The 21,082-nt window shown below is 43.0% G+C and overlaps 1 protein-coding gene across 3 annotated transcripts in view; it reads right to left on the bottom strand.

Annotated features, from left to right (window-relative positions):
- mast4 (microtubule associated serine/threonine kinase family member 4) overlaps positions 1-21,082 on the bottom strand; it is a 106,986-nt gene that overhangs the window by 61,547 nt on the left and 24,357 nt on the right. For all 3 annotated transcript variants that reach the window (XM_084572604.1, XM_084572606.1, XM_084572605.1), the window contains exon 3: positions 15,189-15,322. In XM_084572604.1, coding sequence (XP_084428730.1) covers positions 15,189-15,322 — 134 coding nt within the window. The remainder of the gene's footprint in view (positions 1-15,188; positions 15,323-21,082) is intronic.

Raw genomic sequence — 21,082 nt, 5'->3', positions numbered from 1 at the left:
TTTGGAGCTTCGGTAATTTAATTAGTTCAAATTAGCGAAAATATAAAAACTATCCTTCAATCCGTGCTGCTCTTATGAGAATATACATTCTACCTACTGTTATGTTAATATGGACGGGGATTACGTGTCAGCTCTAAAAAACAATGCTCATAATGTGAAAGCGAATGGTTTTTCTGGTGCTGCACCATCATGTTTTGTCGGCCCGGGCTGTATCTCACCAGCTGGCTTCACACAAACGGCTCTTTGGAGACACACATTGTCACTGCACCCCCCTTGCAGATTGCTACCTTTTTTTTTTACTATTATTACGATGCAGCGTTAGATGGATGTCAGAAGTACAGTAAAGCCCGCAACGCTTGCTTCTGACAGGCTGCGCCTAATTAAGATGAAGGACGTGTGCGGCTGCTATAGGCGTCGTTAAAATCAATATAAGCCCTACAAATTTAATGTAATGAGGGAACGTGGCAGATATACACCCACTGCTCGTTTCAATGAAAGTCAAATACCTTCCACTCGTATTTTACATACAGGAATTATGTATGACGTAAGTAAATTGGAAAAAAGACACGTATAAATCAGCATGCTACAGCATCCATTAGAACGCACGCTCATAACTGACAACCAAATATACTGAGCAACTTATTCAGAGAACTCATTAATGGGTCTGATTTCTGGGAAACAACAATCCCCCTGCGTATTGTCGCGTCTGTTTTCAAAAAGACTAAAAATAAATTCCGCACGGCGTCAAATTCATTAAGCGTCAACACCCACGCTACGGCTCCCTCCCGCCGCTCATCGCTGCCGAAGATTTAAATCTAAATACGTGTCACCTTGGTAACGTCGAAGCAGCCCAGTAAAAGTGTGGACAAACGTTGACATGTTTGCATTTTGACATATTTTCCCCAATATCTTGAGTATTATGTATTTAAAAAAAAAACAAACAAAAAAAAACATTAAATAACGTTCTGCAGCCACTTAGCCTAGCCTAGCTTAGCATAAGATCTGGAATATCAGACAGATATTTATGTCTTTATGCTAAGCTAAGATAACCAGCATACATAAGGTACTGACTGACTAACAACAAAAAACTACTGAACACGTCCGAAGACCAATGGCCAGCTAGCACATACAGGAAATACCCCTCCACACCAGCAGGTGGCAGCGGCCTATAATTGTCATTTAAAAACGGGAAACTGGAAGAGCTACTGTTAGCTGGGAGGCTAGGAGGCTGAATCATGCGGATCAGTTGATCTACAGTTAACTTACTTTAGACAATCATGTCACGCTGTCTCTTTGTTTGTCTCTTTCTCTTCTTATGCTTTAATTTCTCTAAGCTGAACAGCCAATCAGAATGATCTCTCCAACCGACTCATTCTGCCGCCAATTCAACACGATGAATTGGTCATGACGGCCCGACACTGGCAAACGGCTAACCATCAAATTGGTGCATCACGGTCATTAAAGGTACAATGCTTATTGAACTTGCCCTCAAGAACTCTCTTTACATCAAAAACAGTGAAAGGCACCGTTTTTCTGTTGGGCAAGGTTGTTTTAAATGAAAGTAAAGAGTGTTTTCCTGGGGGTTAGCTTACCTGTAGACACACAATATAGTGTTCATGTAATTCCTCTCTCCGCCACAAGGGGGAGACAAATGGTTCACACTGTAGCTTTAATGACTTGCGCACCAATTTGAGCCGTTGACAGGTGTGTCAATGGAGAATAAAAACTACTTTATATGTAATGGTTGGTCGGTGCTAGAAAAAAAACCTTCTGCCGTCTCTACTGTTAAATACGGGACGATTCACCTGGTCCATTTAGCTTAACGAGCTCATCGCAAACTGATTTAAAGGGCTTGAACTTAACGGACGCTCAGTTATTAGCCCTGCAATCCACATTTAACAGAAAGATCTTCTCAAACAACTCAGTTAAGTTGCATAAACACAAATAATAAGATTTCTACTGATACTAAAATGGTTTAATACAACGAAAATGACACTGAGGACATTTAGTTTGAAGCGTATGCGTTTTTAATATAATGAATACACAGGGAAGCAGACAAACGATCCCAACCTGTTTCCTCTGAACTATAAACGGTTGAGCTCTTACCGTGCACTCAAACCAAACAAGGTTATGTGGGAATGATGTCATGCTTTCCTGCCCCCCGTGAATGAATGGGGAAACTGTGGCGCTGAACCAGTTCCATTCATTTGCCTGACAAACTAACTTCCGCGTTTTCCTTTTGAATGTGAAAGTTACGGCGACCCGGGCCACAGGAGCGTCCGTTGTGTTTGCTCTAGCTGATGCGTGTCAGGGAACATAAAGAGGTCTTGTGTGGAAGAAGAAGAAGAAGAAGAAGGAAGAAGGCGAGGAAAAGGGGAGGAGGTGGCGTCCGACAAAGGAACGGAGCAGAGATTAGGGCACAAAATTACTATTTGGAGGCTTTTGATGAATGTAATTACAAAAAGGCGTTATTGGTTTCCTTTGAGAAACTCATTAAAATTCAAAAGAGCATAAATTAAATGTCAGCATTTCTGCCGTCTACTTTTTTTTTCCCTCAGATTTGCAATCACGCAGGAACACATTGGAAACAAATGTGTGAACATGAAAGTCGAATCCTTCATTTTAAAGACGGCAAAATAAATAAAACTCAGTTCTCCAACAAGCTAAACGTGCCTTAGAAAAAAAAAAGCTGCTTAATTCATCAGCCACAGTGCAGCCTAATTACAATGGGTCACACACACGCAAGCCGTAGTTTGAGCTGAATTTAAAAGAGGCTTCAGTTTAAAACATGTTTGTCTGTACGTGGCCCCCGACGGGAGGAAGCAAAATTATAAATCAAATTTACGCTCCACAGCAGCAGCTACAGTGGAGTTCGTTGAGTCGGCTGCAGAAAATGATGAACGTCTGCAGGTTAGATCTAATAAAACCATAAAACGGCGGCGGTAATTTGCATTAGGTGCATCGTTTTGTTATAACCGTGGTCCTGAACTCGCAGTCAAAAGCCTCACACTGACCTCAATTATCATAAAAAAAGTCAATAAAGCCTTTCACACAACACACAGGAATCAACCCTGAAGATGAGAGCGCCTGTTCCTGCTGCGAATGAAACAGAGACGAGGACTTGATGTTTAAAAAGTGACCGAATAAAAGAAATAAATAAATAAATCCGTGCACGAGTCAGAAAGTCTCAGAGGATGACTAACTGTTACTGTGAATGCTGGGCAACACACCGCTGCCAAGAGGCTCTCTCTCTCACATGCGGGACGTGAGCACACATCAATATACTGTGAGGCGGAAAAAGTCCAGGCGGCTCGAGAGTCGACCGGCGGACAGAGCATCGACACGGGTTTGCTTTCCTACCTGTAGCCCTCGTCTCCTCAGAATGCTGGACTCGTCCATGGTGCGAAGCCCCCGACTTATCCAGCCTCCCTACCAGTGCACAGCCATGCTGCACTGCCTCGCTCCAGCCTCCTGCTCGCTCGCTCCCTCCCTCCTTCCAACCCTCCCTCCCTCCCTCCCTCCCTCCCTCAGGCTAAATCTGATCTTAGCAGCTGCTAAACACTTCCATCAGAACTTATCTGATTGGAGGGGTAGCAGTCAGCTGACACCTCCTCTTGTTCCTCTCCTCTGTAACTTCAGGAGTGAAGGAGAGAGATGGAGCAAGAGCAGGAGAAAGAGAGAAAGAGAGAGAGAGAGGAATCGGGAAGAGATGACAGGCGGTTCTAATTTAGCGTAGCAATAGGCGGCGGGAGGGGGTGAATGGGGAGTTGTGGTGAGGGAGCCCCGAGACTCATTTCTCCAAGAAGCCACGCTCTTTGGGCACCCCTAGGTGACCGTGAAAATGAGAGGATATCCTTCCCGGCATTGTTGAGCTCCGACCTCGGCGATGACTGTGGCATCCTGTCCTGCAGCAACAAAAAAAAACCCTCGGCAGCTGCTCTTTGTTGCAGTCAATGAGTCACAAGGAGTCCACAAAACCGCACACCTGGAGGTTAGGCCGGCGACAGGAACCCATGACGGCGTTAAAAGTAAAGAGCCGGGCTCGCTCGTTTAAATTCGTGAGCCGGAAACTTGCTCCCAACAGCACGGACTCATTATTATCACGCTGGAATCAAACCTGCTACGTGCAGCAACAACTACTACATATCCTCGTGTCACTTTGCAAGTATTTCACGCACCGCTACGTCTCGGCAGAAACGAGTTCTGAGCGTCCACAGATCTTCACACTCACTAACTCCATGTCCCCACACCATCCCGAATTATTAGCATTTGCAATAGTGCCATGCTGCCACTTCCACTCTGCAATTTCGCATTCTGTTTCAGTCTGTGTTTTTCTTTGCCTGCCCCCCCTCCACCACCACCTCCACCACCACCTCCACCACCAGCGCCCCCTCGCTCACTCATTTCCATTCACTCTGCTACTGCTCTGTGAATATTAAGTGGGCCCCTCTTCCATTCTCCTCATCTCCAGCCAAGCTCAAACCGATTTCTCTCGGAGCGTACGGCCCCGGCTATGACAGCTACTGCGTCCGGTGGAGGACTGTCAGGACAGGTGACCACGACACCAACTTCATGTATTTAAAATTTGAAACCAACCAGAAAGCGGACGGGAGCGCTGCAGCGGGGCCGGTGGCAGCAGGCGTTTTTTCTGCTGAGCTGATAAGAGCGGAAAGCCCAGGTCCGTGCTCGGTTAATCAGGCTGTTTTTTTTTTTTTGAATAAACCCCTTAAAACCTCTGAGGACGGAGGATTACAGTAGTCAACTTTTTATTTTTTTTATTTTCCCCCAGCTTCAACAATGCAACGCTGCCAGATTACCTGAGGGAATTAAAGAACCCTGTTATGTCCGACTGACTGGTCCCGAGTCGCTGCTCTGGTCTGTTTCTGCTTAAAGGAATAATTAAGAAAACTTCCACAATGGACTTTTATTCAATACAGAGAGTCCCTATTTCTATAGAGGCTGAAAGGAACACCAGAGCTATCAGTCAAATAAAAGGTGCAGACAATTTATCTGTGAATATTCTCATAATCAAGTCATTAATTCAAGGGAGTTTCTCCAATATTCACAATATTTCATGCTGATATTTTCCCAGACACATTAATTAATTACTGGTGAAAACTACCTGAATGGTCTCTCCTGAGGTAGCTCACCTGGTACTATCAACCACCTTTGTATCTTAGGTTATACGCCGATCAGGCATAACATTATAACCACCTTCTTAATATTGTGTACGGCTCCTTGTGCCTCCAAACCAGTTGTGACTCATCTGAGGGTGTCCTGTGGTGTCTGGCAACAGGATGTTGTTAGTGGGGGGGGGGCCTTGAGGGGTGGGGCCTCTGTGGATCATCCCACAGATACTTAATCAGTTTGGGATCTAGTGAATTTGGAGGCCAGGTCAACACCTTGTGCTGTTCTTCATGTTTGTTTTTTTTTTAGCTGCTCCTGAAGTGTTTTTGCTGCTGCTGCCATCAAGGAGTGTTATTGCTATGGGGTGGGGGTGCCTGGTCTGGTCTAGGTGGGTGCTACATGTCTAAGTAACATCCACATGAATGAATGAATGCCAGGTTCTAAAGTTTCCCAGCAGAACATTGAATTGTCACAAGACTGTCAGTGTTATTTAACTCCCCTGTCAGTGGTTTTAATGATTATGGCTGATCGGTGCAAGTCTGTTAACGTGCCATTTGATTTTCATTAAGGGGCATGTTGGACAATTGGAGAGTCCTACAACCAATCAGAGCCACTTTGTTAGAAATAAAAATCGCTGTTACTCCTCTGTCCATCTGTCAGCGATTTGATTGGCCCATAATCAGCTCCCAACGGAGAGACTCCAGACCAACTTTCCGCTGCAAAAATTTTGTAATTCACCTTAAGAGTGCTGAATTATTTGTACTTTTTAGAGGAAATAACTATCAGACAGCTGCTTTGAGGTGAGCAGCCATGAAGGCAGGCAGTCTGAGCCAATGGCCTTGGAACAGGAGCACAGAAAAGCCTCTGGGAAAAGCCCAGGGGTCGTCTGTGACTCATTTCCTCCAGGCAGGTGGGCAGCTGAGGTTGTTTCCTTTGCTTTTGGATTGAAAAAAATAAATAAATAAAAAAAAGAGGCGAGAGCTGGCGCTGAAAGCCCGCAGAGAGAGCTGATTGAGTGACCCACGGCCTCTGCTCTGCCTGAGCTTATCGGACCAAGAGGTAACCTGCAGATGTGAGGCTGGGCAGAGGAGGGACACGGCCTGTGAAGAGAGCACTGAGGAAAGAGGAGTCGATTCCCTCCATACAAAGCAGCGCAAAAAAATAAAAAATAAATAAAAAAAATCCATCTGACCAAAGCCAGAGGAGGGAAAATATCCAGCCACGATAAAGCTCTGTAGAGCCGACCCCCCGATGGGCGAGGGATGCTAACCGAGACGAACCAGTAGCTGCAATGCTCAATTCCCTTTTATAAAAATAATAATAATAATAATAATAATAAATTGGAGGAGTTATGTAAATGTATGCATCCATCAGCTTCCAAAAGGCTTTCTTCGATTCAGTTTGTTCAGTTTGAAAGAAGAGTCACGCTACACGAAACGCCGCCACGTCTGAATTTCACCACAGAGAAGATTGTATCCGAGACGGAGCAGACGACGGAGGCCCGACCGCTTTATCTGGAGTGACAGCTTCGTTTACACGCAGATGTTTTTACAGTAACAAGCTGTACGCTCTGTAATTTGGTCAAAGGATGAGGTCGACGTCTTTCCAAAGATATGAAAACACAAAGCCAGAAGAAAGCGTCTCACGATCGGGAGATAAAAAGTCCTCATGTGGTAAATCACTTCCTCCTCAGAAGAAGAATATACAATCTCTTCTAACTGAATATTAGGGCTGAATCCTGAATCCATTCAATTTCAGCCTCAAGGTTCAGATTCGATTCAATGTGAATTCATTTAGAGATATTTCAGTTTGGAGATTTTGAAGCTCCAGAGATTTGTTTCCTCTAGTTTCTCATCTTTCATCTTTTTTTGTCTTTGCTTTCGTGCAGCTCTTCTCTGTCTCTGAGCTTTCAGGTCTGACGGTGCTCCTGTCATCATGTTTTGGATCTCGCGAGATTTGACGTGCAAAACAAGTCTCGGGAGATTTCTGACAAGATGAAGTTTAAAAATATCGATCAGAGGACTTTATGAATCGATATCTGATCAAGATGAATCCAGTTTTCAAACCCAACCCTGCTAAATAATACTCTCTGCAGCGGGGTAGTTTTTATATTTTTGCCTCATCTATGTTTGAGGACATTTTCTGACACCCCTTCAGACTCTGATGCTGGCGTGTCTGGGTCTTAGAACAAAGAACTGAAGATCTGCAACTAAAGGCGACTGCGTCACAACAAAAAACTACAGCCAGCAGTGAGCTAGCGCATTGGTTCTGCACCCAAGCGAAGGGAAATAACTCGTCACACCAGCAGGTGGCAGTAGTCTGTATTCGTCAATCAAAAACGCAAACTCCGCATGCCGTCTTGACTTTGTTGTTTGATGACTTTTGCACATGTCCTCGTCTTGATTGGTGCAGGACACGTCTTCAAAACGGATGCCAGCAAACAGCTGACCTAAGTTTAGAATCGGGTTTAGATCAACTTTAGGCTTTTAGTTTAAGTTCAGGGTGAAATGCATTATGTCTCAGAGTGTCCTCGCATAAATAAAAGAATAAGAAACCACAGAAACACAATGCACATGCTTACATATAAAGCAATTTGTCACTAATTGCAAAGCAACCAGTAAAGTAATTAAAAGATAATGCAAAATATACATTGCTTATGCAAATCGTGCATCAAACTCAAGCCACTGGAAAACAAAGACCAATACTCTGAATCTCGTGTAATTCTACAGCATTTGTTAAAAGACTTATTGTTTACGACACCTCTATATCTCCCGTTAGCTCACATAAACTGCAGTTCCTTCCCGGGCAACGACAATGATATCGGCAAAGGACATCAGCGACTTGACAATTACGAGGGAGAATGAAGAGTCCACAAAGGCACAACATCAGGATTATGACGGTCTTATCTCCATATCACACCAGAAGTGAAGTATTGATTTTCTGCCACGGAGCATCACAGTCAAGAGGGATGTGCCACGCTAGCCAGAGAGCCATGCACACCCAGGGGCATGGAGGAGGAAAAAAAAAAAATAACTAGAGGAGGACAGAGGACACCTGCAGACAAGTAGGAGGCTGAGAGGTTAAAGCACAATAACATGTCTTTTGTCTGTTTTATTTTTTATATTCATGAGTGTCTAATAAAAGATGCGTTATTTATGAATATATTAGGTGAACACTTGTAAAACCAGATGCACCTTTACACCTCATCAAAAAGTCCTGACAAACTGCGAAGAGCCACGCTGAAGGCTCCATGACGCTATAATCACAGATAAATGCTGCAGAAGGGCTGGGAGATACGGCCAAAAAATGAAAAATCTCATTTTATTTTTACCAGTTCGCTCTTTATGTGGCCGTGCACCAGTTCAGATTACATTCTTCCTCTATAAGGACTAACAAAAGTGTAACTTATTCCAACCTACAGACTAGTTCATCCCAGAATTCACCTCTCCCAACAATCGGAGGGGAAATCGGATCGGGGCTTTGCTCAGATTTTGTCAGGTTTACAGATCTGCTCACAGAATAATCAGGGCCGTCCCGATTAATATTAAACACACGTTTGATATTTAGGATTTGTGTTCACAAACCAATAGGGACAGCTTTGTTCATGTTTCTCAAAGTATAAATCGTTAAAGCGAGTTTTTGCCTCTTTTTTTTTTTTTTTTTAAGTAAGAAAGCTTGCAGATTCATTACTGCCCCCTACTGGACTGGAGTGTGGAGCAGAAGTTGTTGCGCCGCTTTTTCTTTATATCTTCACGAGATCATGTGATATAATCTACATAACATCCTAGTACTGCTATTATTTTCAAATCCTGTAGATATATCTGTATTAAATAAATTGTGAGCGAACATGTCAACGGTAGCGAGAGTCGAAAAAAATGTGGCTTCTGTAGTAAAACTGAAACAACAGGGAATGAAAGAAATAATTAAAGAATTAAATCTCAAGTTAAACCTCTACATTTGCGTGGAAGTCTTTGCAATTAATCTTTTTTTAATGTTGACACGCAGGCTTTTTCAAACGGAGCAATGTGTAACCACATCCAACAGCCAATTACAGTGAGTCCCACGAGACGTGCATACAAATACGACAGCGATGACATGATGTAACGGAGTCTGAGCGCTGGCAGACCTCCTTCATTCTTTGTCGCTGATGTCAGGGACCGTTGAGCTTCACTATCATATAGAGCTCCGGTAGCTGACGTCCAGTGTTGGGCACTATCTGTTTAAAGTGCGCAGTAAACTCTGGCGGCCTGAAATCAGCGCTGGTGCCGTTCATTTTTCCTCAGAGTTTTCCTGCTAATATGGCAGCATCAACAAAAAAAAGTCACGTGACCCGGAGCGCTATAGCTATAATTATGACCAACTTGATTCTGAGAAAAAAAAATAATAAATCCACAATTATCACATCATTTGAGGATAAGAAAATAAGAAAAACATCATTTTCCATCCAGTGACTAGAAGCTGAGGTGTTTGTGCCTCACGCTGCTCTCCCAAGGTCAACCCATTCACCATCTTTTCTAAGCTCATTCTGAAGGCGGGATAATACAGTGGCAGCGGATGAACCCCCGAGGTGTCAGCGCAGCCGCCCGCCAAAGATACCATTAAGATGTAGGAACAACATCAGCCATTCAGCCCGTGTCCACACGAGACAGTATCTGAGCAGCGGTCACCGGCGTTTAATTTTCTCATGCTGTTAACCACAGAGTCGCCGGGGACATGCAAACAGTGCAGAGAATAAGAACAGGCAGATCTAGAGACACAGAGATGATATCTGGCCACATATCGAACACATACAAAACACTGTGAGGCTGCACAGAGGCACACAGGAACGAAAATCTGCAGCTGAGGAAGAGCAAACTGGTTTTACACACTCGTCTGAACCGAATTAAACGTTAATTAATTAGTAAAAATGAAAGCTTGATTCATGTGATATTGATGGTCAGATTCCAGATATAAAGGGATTTACTGTTCATTTCTTTTTCATTAAACGTCTGCTACACCTATTGCATCGTGACTGATTAAAAAACAAGAGCCACCTTATTTATTTATGTGATTTTTTTTTTCTGTTAAACCAGTTCATGCATGCAATGAAATAGTAATTTCTGAAATAAAACGGCAGCATTATAGCAGCACTTCATGGCAGTTTTGTGCAAAAACAAATTCAGATATCCATCGGGAACATCTGCAGCAGGCTAATCTAGAATCTGTTGTTATATATGTCACTATAGACTGTATACAAATGTATATATCTGTATTACCACATCTATCTATCTATGTTCATGCAGGATCTGAGGGGAAAGGGTAAGATATTGGTAGTGGAAGCTCTTAATCTTTTTCGTTTGTACTCCAAGTAATATTGATTAATCAAGATCGAGCAGACTTTCGGTTGCATGCAGTTAAACAGTCCATGCGAAGAACAAAAGAATCATTTGACAGGTCAGAGTATGAGAGTGTAAAGATGGACGGCGGAACTGCTCCTCAAAAGCGAAGCCAAAGCAAGTAGAGCTCCCTCTGGTGGCTGGCTGCAGTATAGGTCATAAGCTCCGCCCCCTCCATGTTAGTGGATGGGACTTGGGCCAAACTAAAACACTAAAGTACACGTCAAATAATCTTATTTTCAAGAATGGTTTCTCTCATTTTTGGTACAGTTTCATTTTAATAAGTTACTTGACACAATTGAAACAGGATGTGACATCATGATGACTACCAGTTGCCATGCCAACCGCTCTGCGAAGCGGCCCCGTAGGACCGTGAGAATTCAAAAATAAAATAAGTAAGTAAGTACAGCGTACAATTCAACGCTTCCTTGTAGCTGGTGAAGGTAGAGCAGAGCGTAGTATTAATTAAACGGAAACACGCGTCTAGACGAAGTGTGGGCGGGGCATCAATATCGCGGCTATATGTGGCTCCACCCTTGGACCGTACTGATCAGACAATAGCTCCAAACTCCCAAGATGGCGCCGCCCGTATCCCCGGGAAAATAGCGCCAGTTTGGCCAATGCAAGGAAGTGGGGATGCGTTGTCCATATTTATATACAGTCTATGCCTAAAACACATTTTAGAAGCTAGAAACTATTAATTTAGTCTAAGCTATCTAGTTGTAGATGTCATAGCTTAGCTCAGTTGTCTCAAATTCTTGGCAGGGCTACCAAAAATGGAAATTTTTGGGTATCTCTTACTTGGATATCTGCTGGCAACACCTGAACCCCAGAATCCCAGAGGCTAAGACATGAGACGGTGGCCGATTGGCGGCAGACAGATCACTGGACTCATCCTAAAAATGGACTATACGAAAGAATTCCTCAATCCTCACAATGACAGATGGTGCACCTTGCTAAACCTGCCACATAGAATATATGTTGAGTGACAGAAGTCGTTGACATTTTGGCAACAAGTAGAGAAAGACTGTGGTTTGGTTAGATATTAATAATGCCAACAGTTTTAACAAAGACCACGGTCTTTCATTAACCGCACCCCAGTGCAGTGAGTCTATAAACATGACCATAAAAAGTTTAATTATGCTATAGTTACTACCAGCGGATACTGTACTGCAATGCCCGAGCCAGGCGGCCTCGTGGGCGTGCTCTGCCCCTCACTGCTCTCCCTTAGCAGCAGGACTAATTTCAACCATCTGTGGTCTCATTAGAACAGAAAAAAAAAAATTACATTAACTTACAGACACACCTGTGAGGCACGTGCACAGTCCTCTCAATTAACTTTTGACTCAACCGCGGCTAAGAAAAGTGACCGCGCTGCACTTTTATATCAAATAACCTGTGACAAAACGTCGTAGCAGAACGGGAAAGAAGCATCCCTCCTGTTGCTGCGTCCTATCTTCTGGATAAATCAGTAAAGAATCGCAATAAAAACAAATATTAAAAGTCTCTCAGGTCATCAAGAGGTAAAACTTATTTAAATAACACCTGAGCAGCAGGTCTGTATTCATTCTCCCTGCACGGACCAACAACCAAACAGTTTCATTTGAGGCTTTTGCAGGAACATAGACGATAAAAGGCTGCAAGTACAAAAACAAATGCACTAGCGCCCCCAAGTGTAGGATTCAGATATGATTTACTTGCAATATGACAACAAAAAAAAAACAGATCAGCCACAACATTATGACCACTGGCAAGATAAGTAAATAAAATTTACACCATCTTGTGACAATACAATGTTCTGCTGGGAATCTTTTGGACCTGGCATTCATTGTTGTGGATGTTACTTAGACATGTAGCACCCACCTAGACCAGACCAGACACCCCCACTCCATAGCAATGACACTCCTTGATGGCAGCACCCATCCCCAGCAGGATGCAGCCACAAAAACACTTGTGACTGCAAAAAAACATGAAGAACAGCACAAGGTGTTGACCTGGCCTCCAAATTCACTAGATCCCAAACTGATCAAGTATCTGTGGGATGATCCACAGAGGCCCCTCCCCTCAAATGCCCCCCACTAACGTCACACGACACCCTCAGAAGGCCCATGTCTATTCTCTGATGAGTCACCACAAGGGAGACCTACACAATATTAGGAAGGTGGTCATAATGTTATACCTGATCGGTGCATGTAGCAGTGGAATATTTATAATGTAAGCATCCGAGACTCAGTCAACAGTAAAAGATACTATTAGCTCGTAAAAACAAGGTCACCATGATGTCATCTGAGAAACAGTCCGACTGCTTCTAGTTCAGGTTACAGAGTCTTTTTCTGACACACATCAGCGAGGGGTGTGACGAGTCAGGGAGCCAAAATATACACAAGCCTCACATGCTTTTTATTACATTAACCTTTTCTCTGACGGATACCGAGCGCACGCCGGGAATGACTCATAGCCGGGCCCGATTGGATTAGCCTCTGGTTTTGATTGCATCTCACTCCTGAGACGAGGAGATCGCGATAGAGCGGATGAGCGCATCTATCGGTGAGATCTGAAAGCAGGACGCACTTGAAGGTCATCTCTCTTCTAGTAACTCAAAAGCAGGGAGGCGCTCCTTCAAACATCAAGCATTTAAACCACGCGTACGTGCAACGACTCACGCTGATAAAACAGTGGCGCTGCGTGGCTTTGTCGTGTTTCGTGTCCGTAAAAATAAACACATGTTCATGGAGCACTTTTTTTATTTTTTTAAAAAGGGAGTGCAATGATGTATCCTATCAGGAGGAAAGCAGCAGAGCCTGATAAGAGCCGTTTAACAAACACACAGGTTGATCATTAAACCAGAGGTCAGTCACAACACGCCGAACTAAAAATAAAACGGCTAAAAGCATGTTGTTAGTGTGTCTGACCTTCAGTGTTAGACGCAGTATGCTGCACACATGCAATACATTTCGTTTTCAGCGCTGACAGAGTTGTGCTGTGCATGGAATAAATGTTGAACTAACCGACAAGCTTGCTACCGAACAACAATACGTTCAATAATGTTTGTTTCTTATTATTTGGTTCATTTGGATTTCCGGTAGAGAGCTCATGGAGTAGAGACGTGTTAACCTTATCTGTGCTTAACTCCAAAAAGATATTTTTCATGGCTCCTAAACCTTCTAAACCGAGTCAAAAAGCAGAAGCCGACATTGCTGTTAGCAAAACTGACCTAGCAGCCAAACTAGCGGACCACAGGCTAACTCTCCTCCTCGAGCTCAAAAACATCATTTCAAGAATTCAACGGGAAGCTGGACGGACAACAGGCTGACGTCTTTGGAAGAAAACGTGGAGTCTCTCCGCCATCGGCTGGAAGAGCTGGAAACCTCATGTGACCAGTTAAGATTCGACAATCAGAAGCTAAAGGCTAAACTCGCCGGTCTGGAGGGAAGGAGCAGGAGGAGGAGTAATGTCCGGCTGGTCGGCTCGTCTGAAGGGACTGAAGGCCCTCAACCCACAAAGTTCTTCCCTTAACTACTGAAGGAAGCTTTAGGTGAAGAAGATTTTTTTATTATTTGGTTAATTCATCCTCATTTAATCTAAAAAAGACTACATATACAGTAGCCTCCAGGAAACTATGGCTGCTTACAGTAATCATTTCCTGTCTACCTGTTAAGTGCAGTTTTCTTATTGACGCCTCATTTATTCTTCGGCTGACTTTATTCATCCTTTACATCTGGTATCAGTCTCACCACGTATCCTGCACTCTTGTTCTTATCACGTTTAAATGCTGTATGTTTGCACAGCTGGATGCAATTTATCTGTTTGCTTCTGCAGCTTTCTTCTCACCCTCCTCCTCCTCTTCTGTTCCACCTCTACACACCTAGCCTGCTCCAGGTTTATTACTTTTAAAAACGATGTAGTTCAAGCTCTGCAACGTCTGCAACGTCTCCTCTCCTTTCACGGGCTGCAGGGGTTTTTAGTAACTGGTGTTCAAAATGTCTTAACTTCAACTTACTAGCATGAGACGCTCAGTTCCAGTCGCCATTATTTGAAGAGAACATAGAGAAACTCGACACATCCGACTGGCTGCAGGCTAAGAGTTGCAGTGGGATAGTTACAGAACAATGCAGAAAAACTAGTGCTAAAGCCAAAACCTTACATAGCCTGTGTAGTTATAAACCAAGATTTAGTGTTCGCTCTCAGAGTTTCAGACTCTGGGACGTCCTGAGATTATCTGGATTGACTCTATGTCTCTAGAGTCTCATATTTGAGATCCAAAATACAAGGAATGTGTATAATTTAATTCTAATTAATGTCTATTGCCTTCATTTTTTCTTTTATCGATTATTAGTTCAGATAATATGCACAAGAATCTACTTTTATTTTGTGTATTTTTACTGTTGTGTATCATTTTAATCTCGTATCTGCAGCATCTCTTTCTACTCGTGGCTTTCAGGTAACTGATACCATCTTACATGATACATCAGACTACCATGGGCGTTATTCAATGAGACACAGTGGTTATGAGCAAATGATCTCTTACAAAAAGTCCCGGGCACTGAAACCCAACCGGTCCGGGGGAAATTCACACACACACAACACAGCAGCTTTTGTTCTGACGAGATGCCGTTCGTAGGTTAGAGGCTCTGGCCCAGATCGGAGCTGAAGAACAGACGACGACAGATATTAGAGGTTACTCACCAGACTGGAGGTGAGGGAGGGGTCCGACTTCCCCAGGTTCAAGGAACACATCCGGACCAGGTTTGAGATCTCAGACGACGGCTGCCACGCTGTCTGCGTCTGCTGCGAATGGGAGGGCAGCAGGAGGTACTTTCCTGCAGAGCAATGGGATAATACACCGATCAGGCATTACATTATGACCAACTGCCTGAAAAAAAAAACAAAAAAAAAAAACAGCTAAACCAAAACTGGATAGAGGTGGAGCATGAGAGGAGGCTGGCACGGGATGCCTAGACAGAAAGCTAGCACTACTTTAAGCGTGAGAGTTACACCGGTCTTGCATAAAATTATGACCACCTTCCCAATATTGTGTAGGTCTCCCTTGTGCCTCCAAAACAGTTGTGATTCATCAAAGAATGGACAAGGGCCTTCTGAGGGTGTCCTGTGGTGTCTGGTAACAGAATGATGTTAGTGGGGGGCCTTTGAGGGGAGGGGCCTCTGTGGATCATCCCACAGACACTTGATCAGTTTGGGATCTAGTGAATTTGGAGGCCAGGTCAACACCTTGTGCTGTTCATCATGTTTTTTGTTTTTTAGTTGTTCCTGAAGAGTTCCTGTCAGGCTGCATCCTGCTGGGGATGGCTGCTGAACATCAAGGAGTGTCATTGCTATGGGGTGGGGGTTCCTGGTCTGGTCTAGGTGGGTGCTGCATGTCTAAGTATGAATGCCAGGTCCAAAAGTTTCCCAGAAGAACACTGAATCTTTTTAGATTTTTAGTTTCTCAGGGTAAATTCTCTATGGTGGCCCTTAGGAGGGCGCCCGACCCCTAGTTTGGAAACCGCAGGACATAGTTAACACAAGTAGTTAAAACAAACATTTAGCATTCACAATTTCAAGTAACTTTTGATACTGAAAACACTTGCACCAAAGCAAGTTTGTGCAATATTTCTAAATCAAAGAATCTTACGTTCATGTAAGTGAAGGATCTGAATTCTTTTCCCACCACTGCTCAGTCACCGAGCTCCCAAACCAGCCCACGTCATAAGAAACGCATCCTGATCCTCTTGAGTAAATAGAGCAGCAGAGGTCAAATGACAAACCAGTAACATAAGAGAATCCGAGCTGTCTGCTCTCGTTAGGCGAGTTAAGCTGGTGACCCTGTGCAGCCAGTCAGGATGTCAAAGGGTTAAAAAAAGAAAAAAAAAAAAGCCCATTAAAAGGTCACTGACAATCCTACAGTTACATAACCAACGCAACAGCACATTATTTTGAAGTGACGGCATGCAACTTCACATTTTAAAATCAAAACAAGGGTTTTATATTAAACGAATCCGCTTTTATCTCCCTCCGGCTGACAGCTAGATGGCACTGAACGCTGCTTCTAGCGCCTCTCCTGCTCTCTTTAATCCACATGAGCACGCGTCTGTTTCCCGTGTGAGTAAACACTCCCGGAGAAACAGAGGAGGATTAACAATACTGACACAGAGAAGGAAGGAAAGATGAGGGAGGCTTCAGAGTGATCGGAAAGGAGAGAGGGCGTAGTTCAGGTTCGTTTGGCCCCAAGCAGACGGGCGCAGAAATTCACAGAATAACTGGACAAGTGATCAGAATCTGTCGCATGTGCATTATCCAGAAATAATGACAGTGTGAGCATTAAAATTAGCTCAGAGGGAGTTTTTTTTTTTTTAAAATCAGATTTAGAGTGGTTTATATATCTGTTCAGTAAGAAAACATCACCTCCTAATAACCATGTAAACTCTTGATCGGCTGCTTCCTCTCTGGCTGGAATAAATCCATTCTTTCCGAGCAGGTTTGCCCCACGTGGGGTAAACATCAGCTGAGGCATAACAGAAACATGGAGGTAGAATAACAACCAGTCGTTGGAGCAAGTTTGTGATGTGAAAACTTCAAATCTGTTGTGGGGGCATGTAAACACACAAACACTGCTGCAGATAAAGTTGGAGTCATTTGGTTTTCAGACACATTTCCTCTTCCTATTTCTGATACGCAGTTTATCAAGAATAATCATTTCATGAGAAGGTAATTTCAAAAATATTTTTTATTTCAACTTTAAGGGCAACAGTGCATCGTATCAAACGCTGTAATCACACTGGTGCATCATAAAAAGCATCTACAGCATGTGTCCTGCATTCTTTTTTGCATATATTTCATATAAATTAACACAATTTATGAGTGTCCCACTTCAAAAAGTATTAAATGTTGACAGACTTGTACGTTTTTTACTGGAGCCGCCTCTAAAAGCTTCAGGTGAACGTTTGTTTTCGGCGACACAACTTTACGAAGTTAACGCCGGCGCAGCAGATCCTCAGAGAACTCTAACTCGGTTTAAACTAAATAAGAACCTCAGTCTGATCTTTGTTTAGAAATCCTCCAGATATCTGCTGAGCTTTGAGTTCTGTGCACAAAAGGCTGTATTCTTTTTAGTCAACACATGACGCCTAACAAATATTTATATATTTCTCAGAAAGTTCTCAGAAAACAGGCAATAACTGCATGAAACCTTTTCAATCCGGGCAACAAACAAATCTATTAAAATAAACCAGTACGCCTCATTTAATAATTCATTTACCCGCCAATCTCTTCAGTGTTTGCAGAGCAAACAATTGTCTCAAGATGAACGTGAAAGTGTTTTTTGTTCCACGTCAAAGTGAAAACGATAAAAATGTGTAGCGCTATTAGTCAGTAACTCCTGGGGAATGAGAAGAGTGACAATAAAAGGAAATTTTTATTCACAAGATAGGCTGCAGTAAATAAAACTAAAACTAAAGCCCAAGCAGAAACTCCCTTACTAACGAAAGTAGTTCACAACATTAGTCTCCTCCCACGGCGTTTTGTGCTCCGTCCCTGATAAGCGAGAAAGAGCAGGTGCACCCAAGGTGAAAAGGACAAGGCACGAAACAAGAGTCACAGAAGACGTCGGATTTTGGTTGTGTCCACAGTTAGTTTGTTTTCCACAGTTATCTGACATTTCCTGCACAAAATGAGTCAAAGATAAATCAGGAATTAAATTCACCAAAAACAAGCTGTCCACCTTTGCAGATCTCAACTTGTGTTTTCATTTACAACAACATAAAGGAGAACGTCTGCATGGCTTCAACCTGCAGACTTAACGATTAACCTTCGCGGTGGATCCAGTTTCATGCCAGACATCACTCATTCACACATAGAGTCAAGAGAGCTGCTTCAAAAACAGGATGCCATCCAGGTTAGTCAGAACAATTCCTAGAATTCTAGGTATTAGTGGAGCCGAGCCATGTGAGTTTGAAGCGGACACCGCCCACAGATGTTCCTGGCAAAAACCTAACTCTCTACTAGTCTTTTCAAATTAACACCTTGTTCATTTTAGCCGTACTGTAAACCTAATCTTATTTTCACACCTCTGCAGACGCTACATATTCAACGCCTGTTGAATTAGAGAAGCTTCTAAGCCTCGGCTCTAATTTCTCTCTCCTTTGCAGCCAACGAGTAGCTGCTCATAATTTCCAACACGATCTGCACATTCCTGCCTGCGGTGCTGCGGTCATCCTCTCAGTTTCACTTCTGATCACCGCAGTAAAAGCAAGGAGAACTGAAGGGAAGACCAAACAGGATGAGGAGGGGAGAAAACCGAGGTCCTTCCTTCCCTTACCGGCAAATGTTTTCCCCTCGCCAGAGCCCATCACATCCCAGCAAAGAGGAAATCTGTCGTCACGCCTATTAATCAACACTTTTAGAAAGAGGAGTGTCGGGGGAGACACGGGCGGCTATATTTGCATGGAGAGCTTTGTATTTGCAAGGTCAGCTCCCGACACCGAGCAGATGTTTCAACCACGCCCTTCTGACAAGAATCGTGTGAAATTTAAACAAATCTCTGCACAAAACAGTTACTGTTCAACTCTATTTAAATGCATCCCAGCTAAAGTAATCCATGTTCATTCATCCTGCCAGACTCAAGGCAACTTAAAAACAACTTGTTCAATCTAAAAAGAAACTGTTGTCACAGAATTATCCCAATAAAGACAGAGACTTCAAACACAAGCTCTCTTGTGTTTAGTTTGCTAATCGCTGATGGAAGTTTTTTTTTTATTGCACCATAAAGATTTGACTCTTAGTTTTAATTAGTGGATTATTACACAATTCAAAAGGAGTAGCACTTGAGGTCTTAAATTCGGCATGACAAGACTTTGATGTTTGATATGAAAGGGGCCATAATAAATGAATAAATGTTGTATATACAGCATTACAGCATATCTAGTCAAACGACAACCAAGCTGCATGTAGCAGGCATACACTGGCTTTCAGTTAGTGTCGTGTTTAGCTGTCAAGCTGCAGACCTACGAGCCTGAAAAATAAACTGCAGTTCCTCAAATGACCACTAGAGGCTCCATGTTAAAATGTCCAAATTTAAAGTCGAAATAAAAGTTTACAGGTCTCTATAGATAATTTTTCCATAGGTAATTTCTCTTGACAGGTGGATGCCGCCACAGATAGCTGTCCAACGGTGCATTCACACTAACAGTTAAATAGCGGCGAGCTACAACACGACCCTGAAAAATGAAGCCAACATGGAAATGACTGCAATTCCGCAAATGAACACTAGAGGCTCCAAAAGCGAGTCACTCCATCCGTCACATATACACTCCCATGTTAAAATGTCTAAATTTAAAGCAGAAATAAACAAGTTTACAGCCCCTTGGTCTCTAAAGATGCATAACATAAATGGAGAGCTTTTGCGCGCTGACACGTCAGCCAATCATGTGATTGCTTCACCCATTAGGGCTGCAACTAACAACTATTTTGATAGTCGATGAGTCATCGGCTAAGTAGTCGACTAGTCAGATTATGAGCTGCACAAAAAAATAATGGCTCTTATTTATTATATTTATTTAAGTGTCAGCAGCAATAAAATCAACTTTTTTTCCCAGACAAAACTACAACATTACTCTTTAAACTGTCATAATCTTTCAAACAAATAATACAGACGATTGTTGCTCCGTCTGCACATACAGTAATAGGCTAGCTACTAGCATGGGAGCTAACCATTTTACAGAGGTGCGTATCAATCTTCCAAAATGGGTTTCATCTTAAAATGTTCGTGTATGACTGAGGTGGACCAAGGGTGCCCGAGGTTCAGTTTATAAATCTTGCATTTGAGAGTTTTCTTGTGTATGAAATGTTCCCAAACGTTGGACCTTTTGTTTCACGTTAGCGTTAGCTGCTTCCATGCTGCTGCTTCCTGTTCTGTTCCCCGTGTGCGCATGTGCTGTCAGTGCATCAACGAGTTGGGAAAAGTGAGATGCCTCACTCTGAGCTGGTTCAAGACTACTAAATTAGTCATTGCAACCCTAGCTTGGGATCCTACGTCACCCACAGGGTTAGGGTTAGCTTCTCTTTGGGATCCTATTGGTGACGCAACGGACGATTCATCCATCTCTATATACAGTCAATGGGAATCGCGTAACTAATGAAAATATCCAAAGCTATGTCTGCTGGGAAATATGTCAAATAAAATGTAATAACAACTTTTGTAATAACATTTTTCTGCCTCTACCGTTGGCGATACATGACTCAGTGCTTGTAGTTGCAACACCACTGCTCAGAGCAACTGCAGAGTCTGTTTTTCAACAAACAAGTGGCAGTGCTACAGTATTGTGACCTGCAGAAAAGAAATTGAAGCCGTGACAGCAAAAAAAAACAAACAGATAAATTATGCTTTTCATGCATTTTAAACCAAAATGGCAAGAAAAGTTCAAACTGTTTGGAAAGAAGTGGATGTAATAGACTAAATGTTCTGCACCATTTATGAGCAGGCAGGTAGAACAGATGGATTTAAAGCTGTGGCATATTAACAACCATACTGGGCTTCAAATTAAAAAGTCTAAGGTAGCCTTTAGGAACAACAGGTGGAAAACCTA

The sequence above is a fragment of the Chelon labrosus genome (genome assembly GCF_963514085.1).
Source record: "Chelon labrosus genome assembly, chromosome: 22".
Lineage (NCBI taxonomy): Eukaryota > Metazoa > Chordata > Actinopteri > Mugiliformes > Mugilidae > Chelon > Chelon labrosus.
The sequence above is the reverse complement of the archived record's forward strand: the minus strand, read 5'-3'. Positions and strand labels throughout refer to the sequence as shown.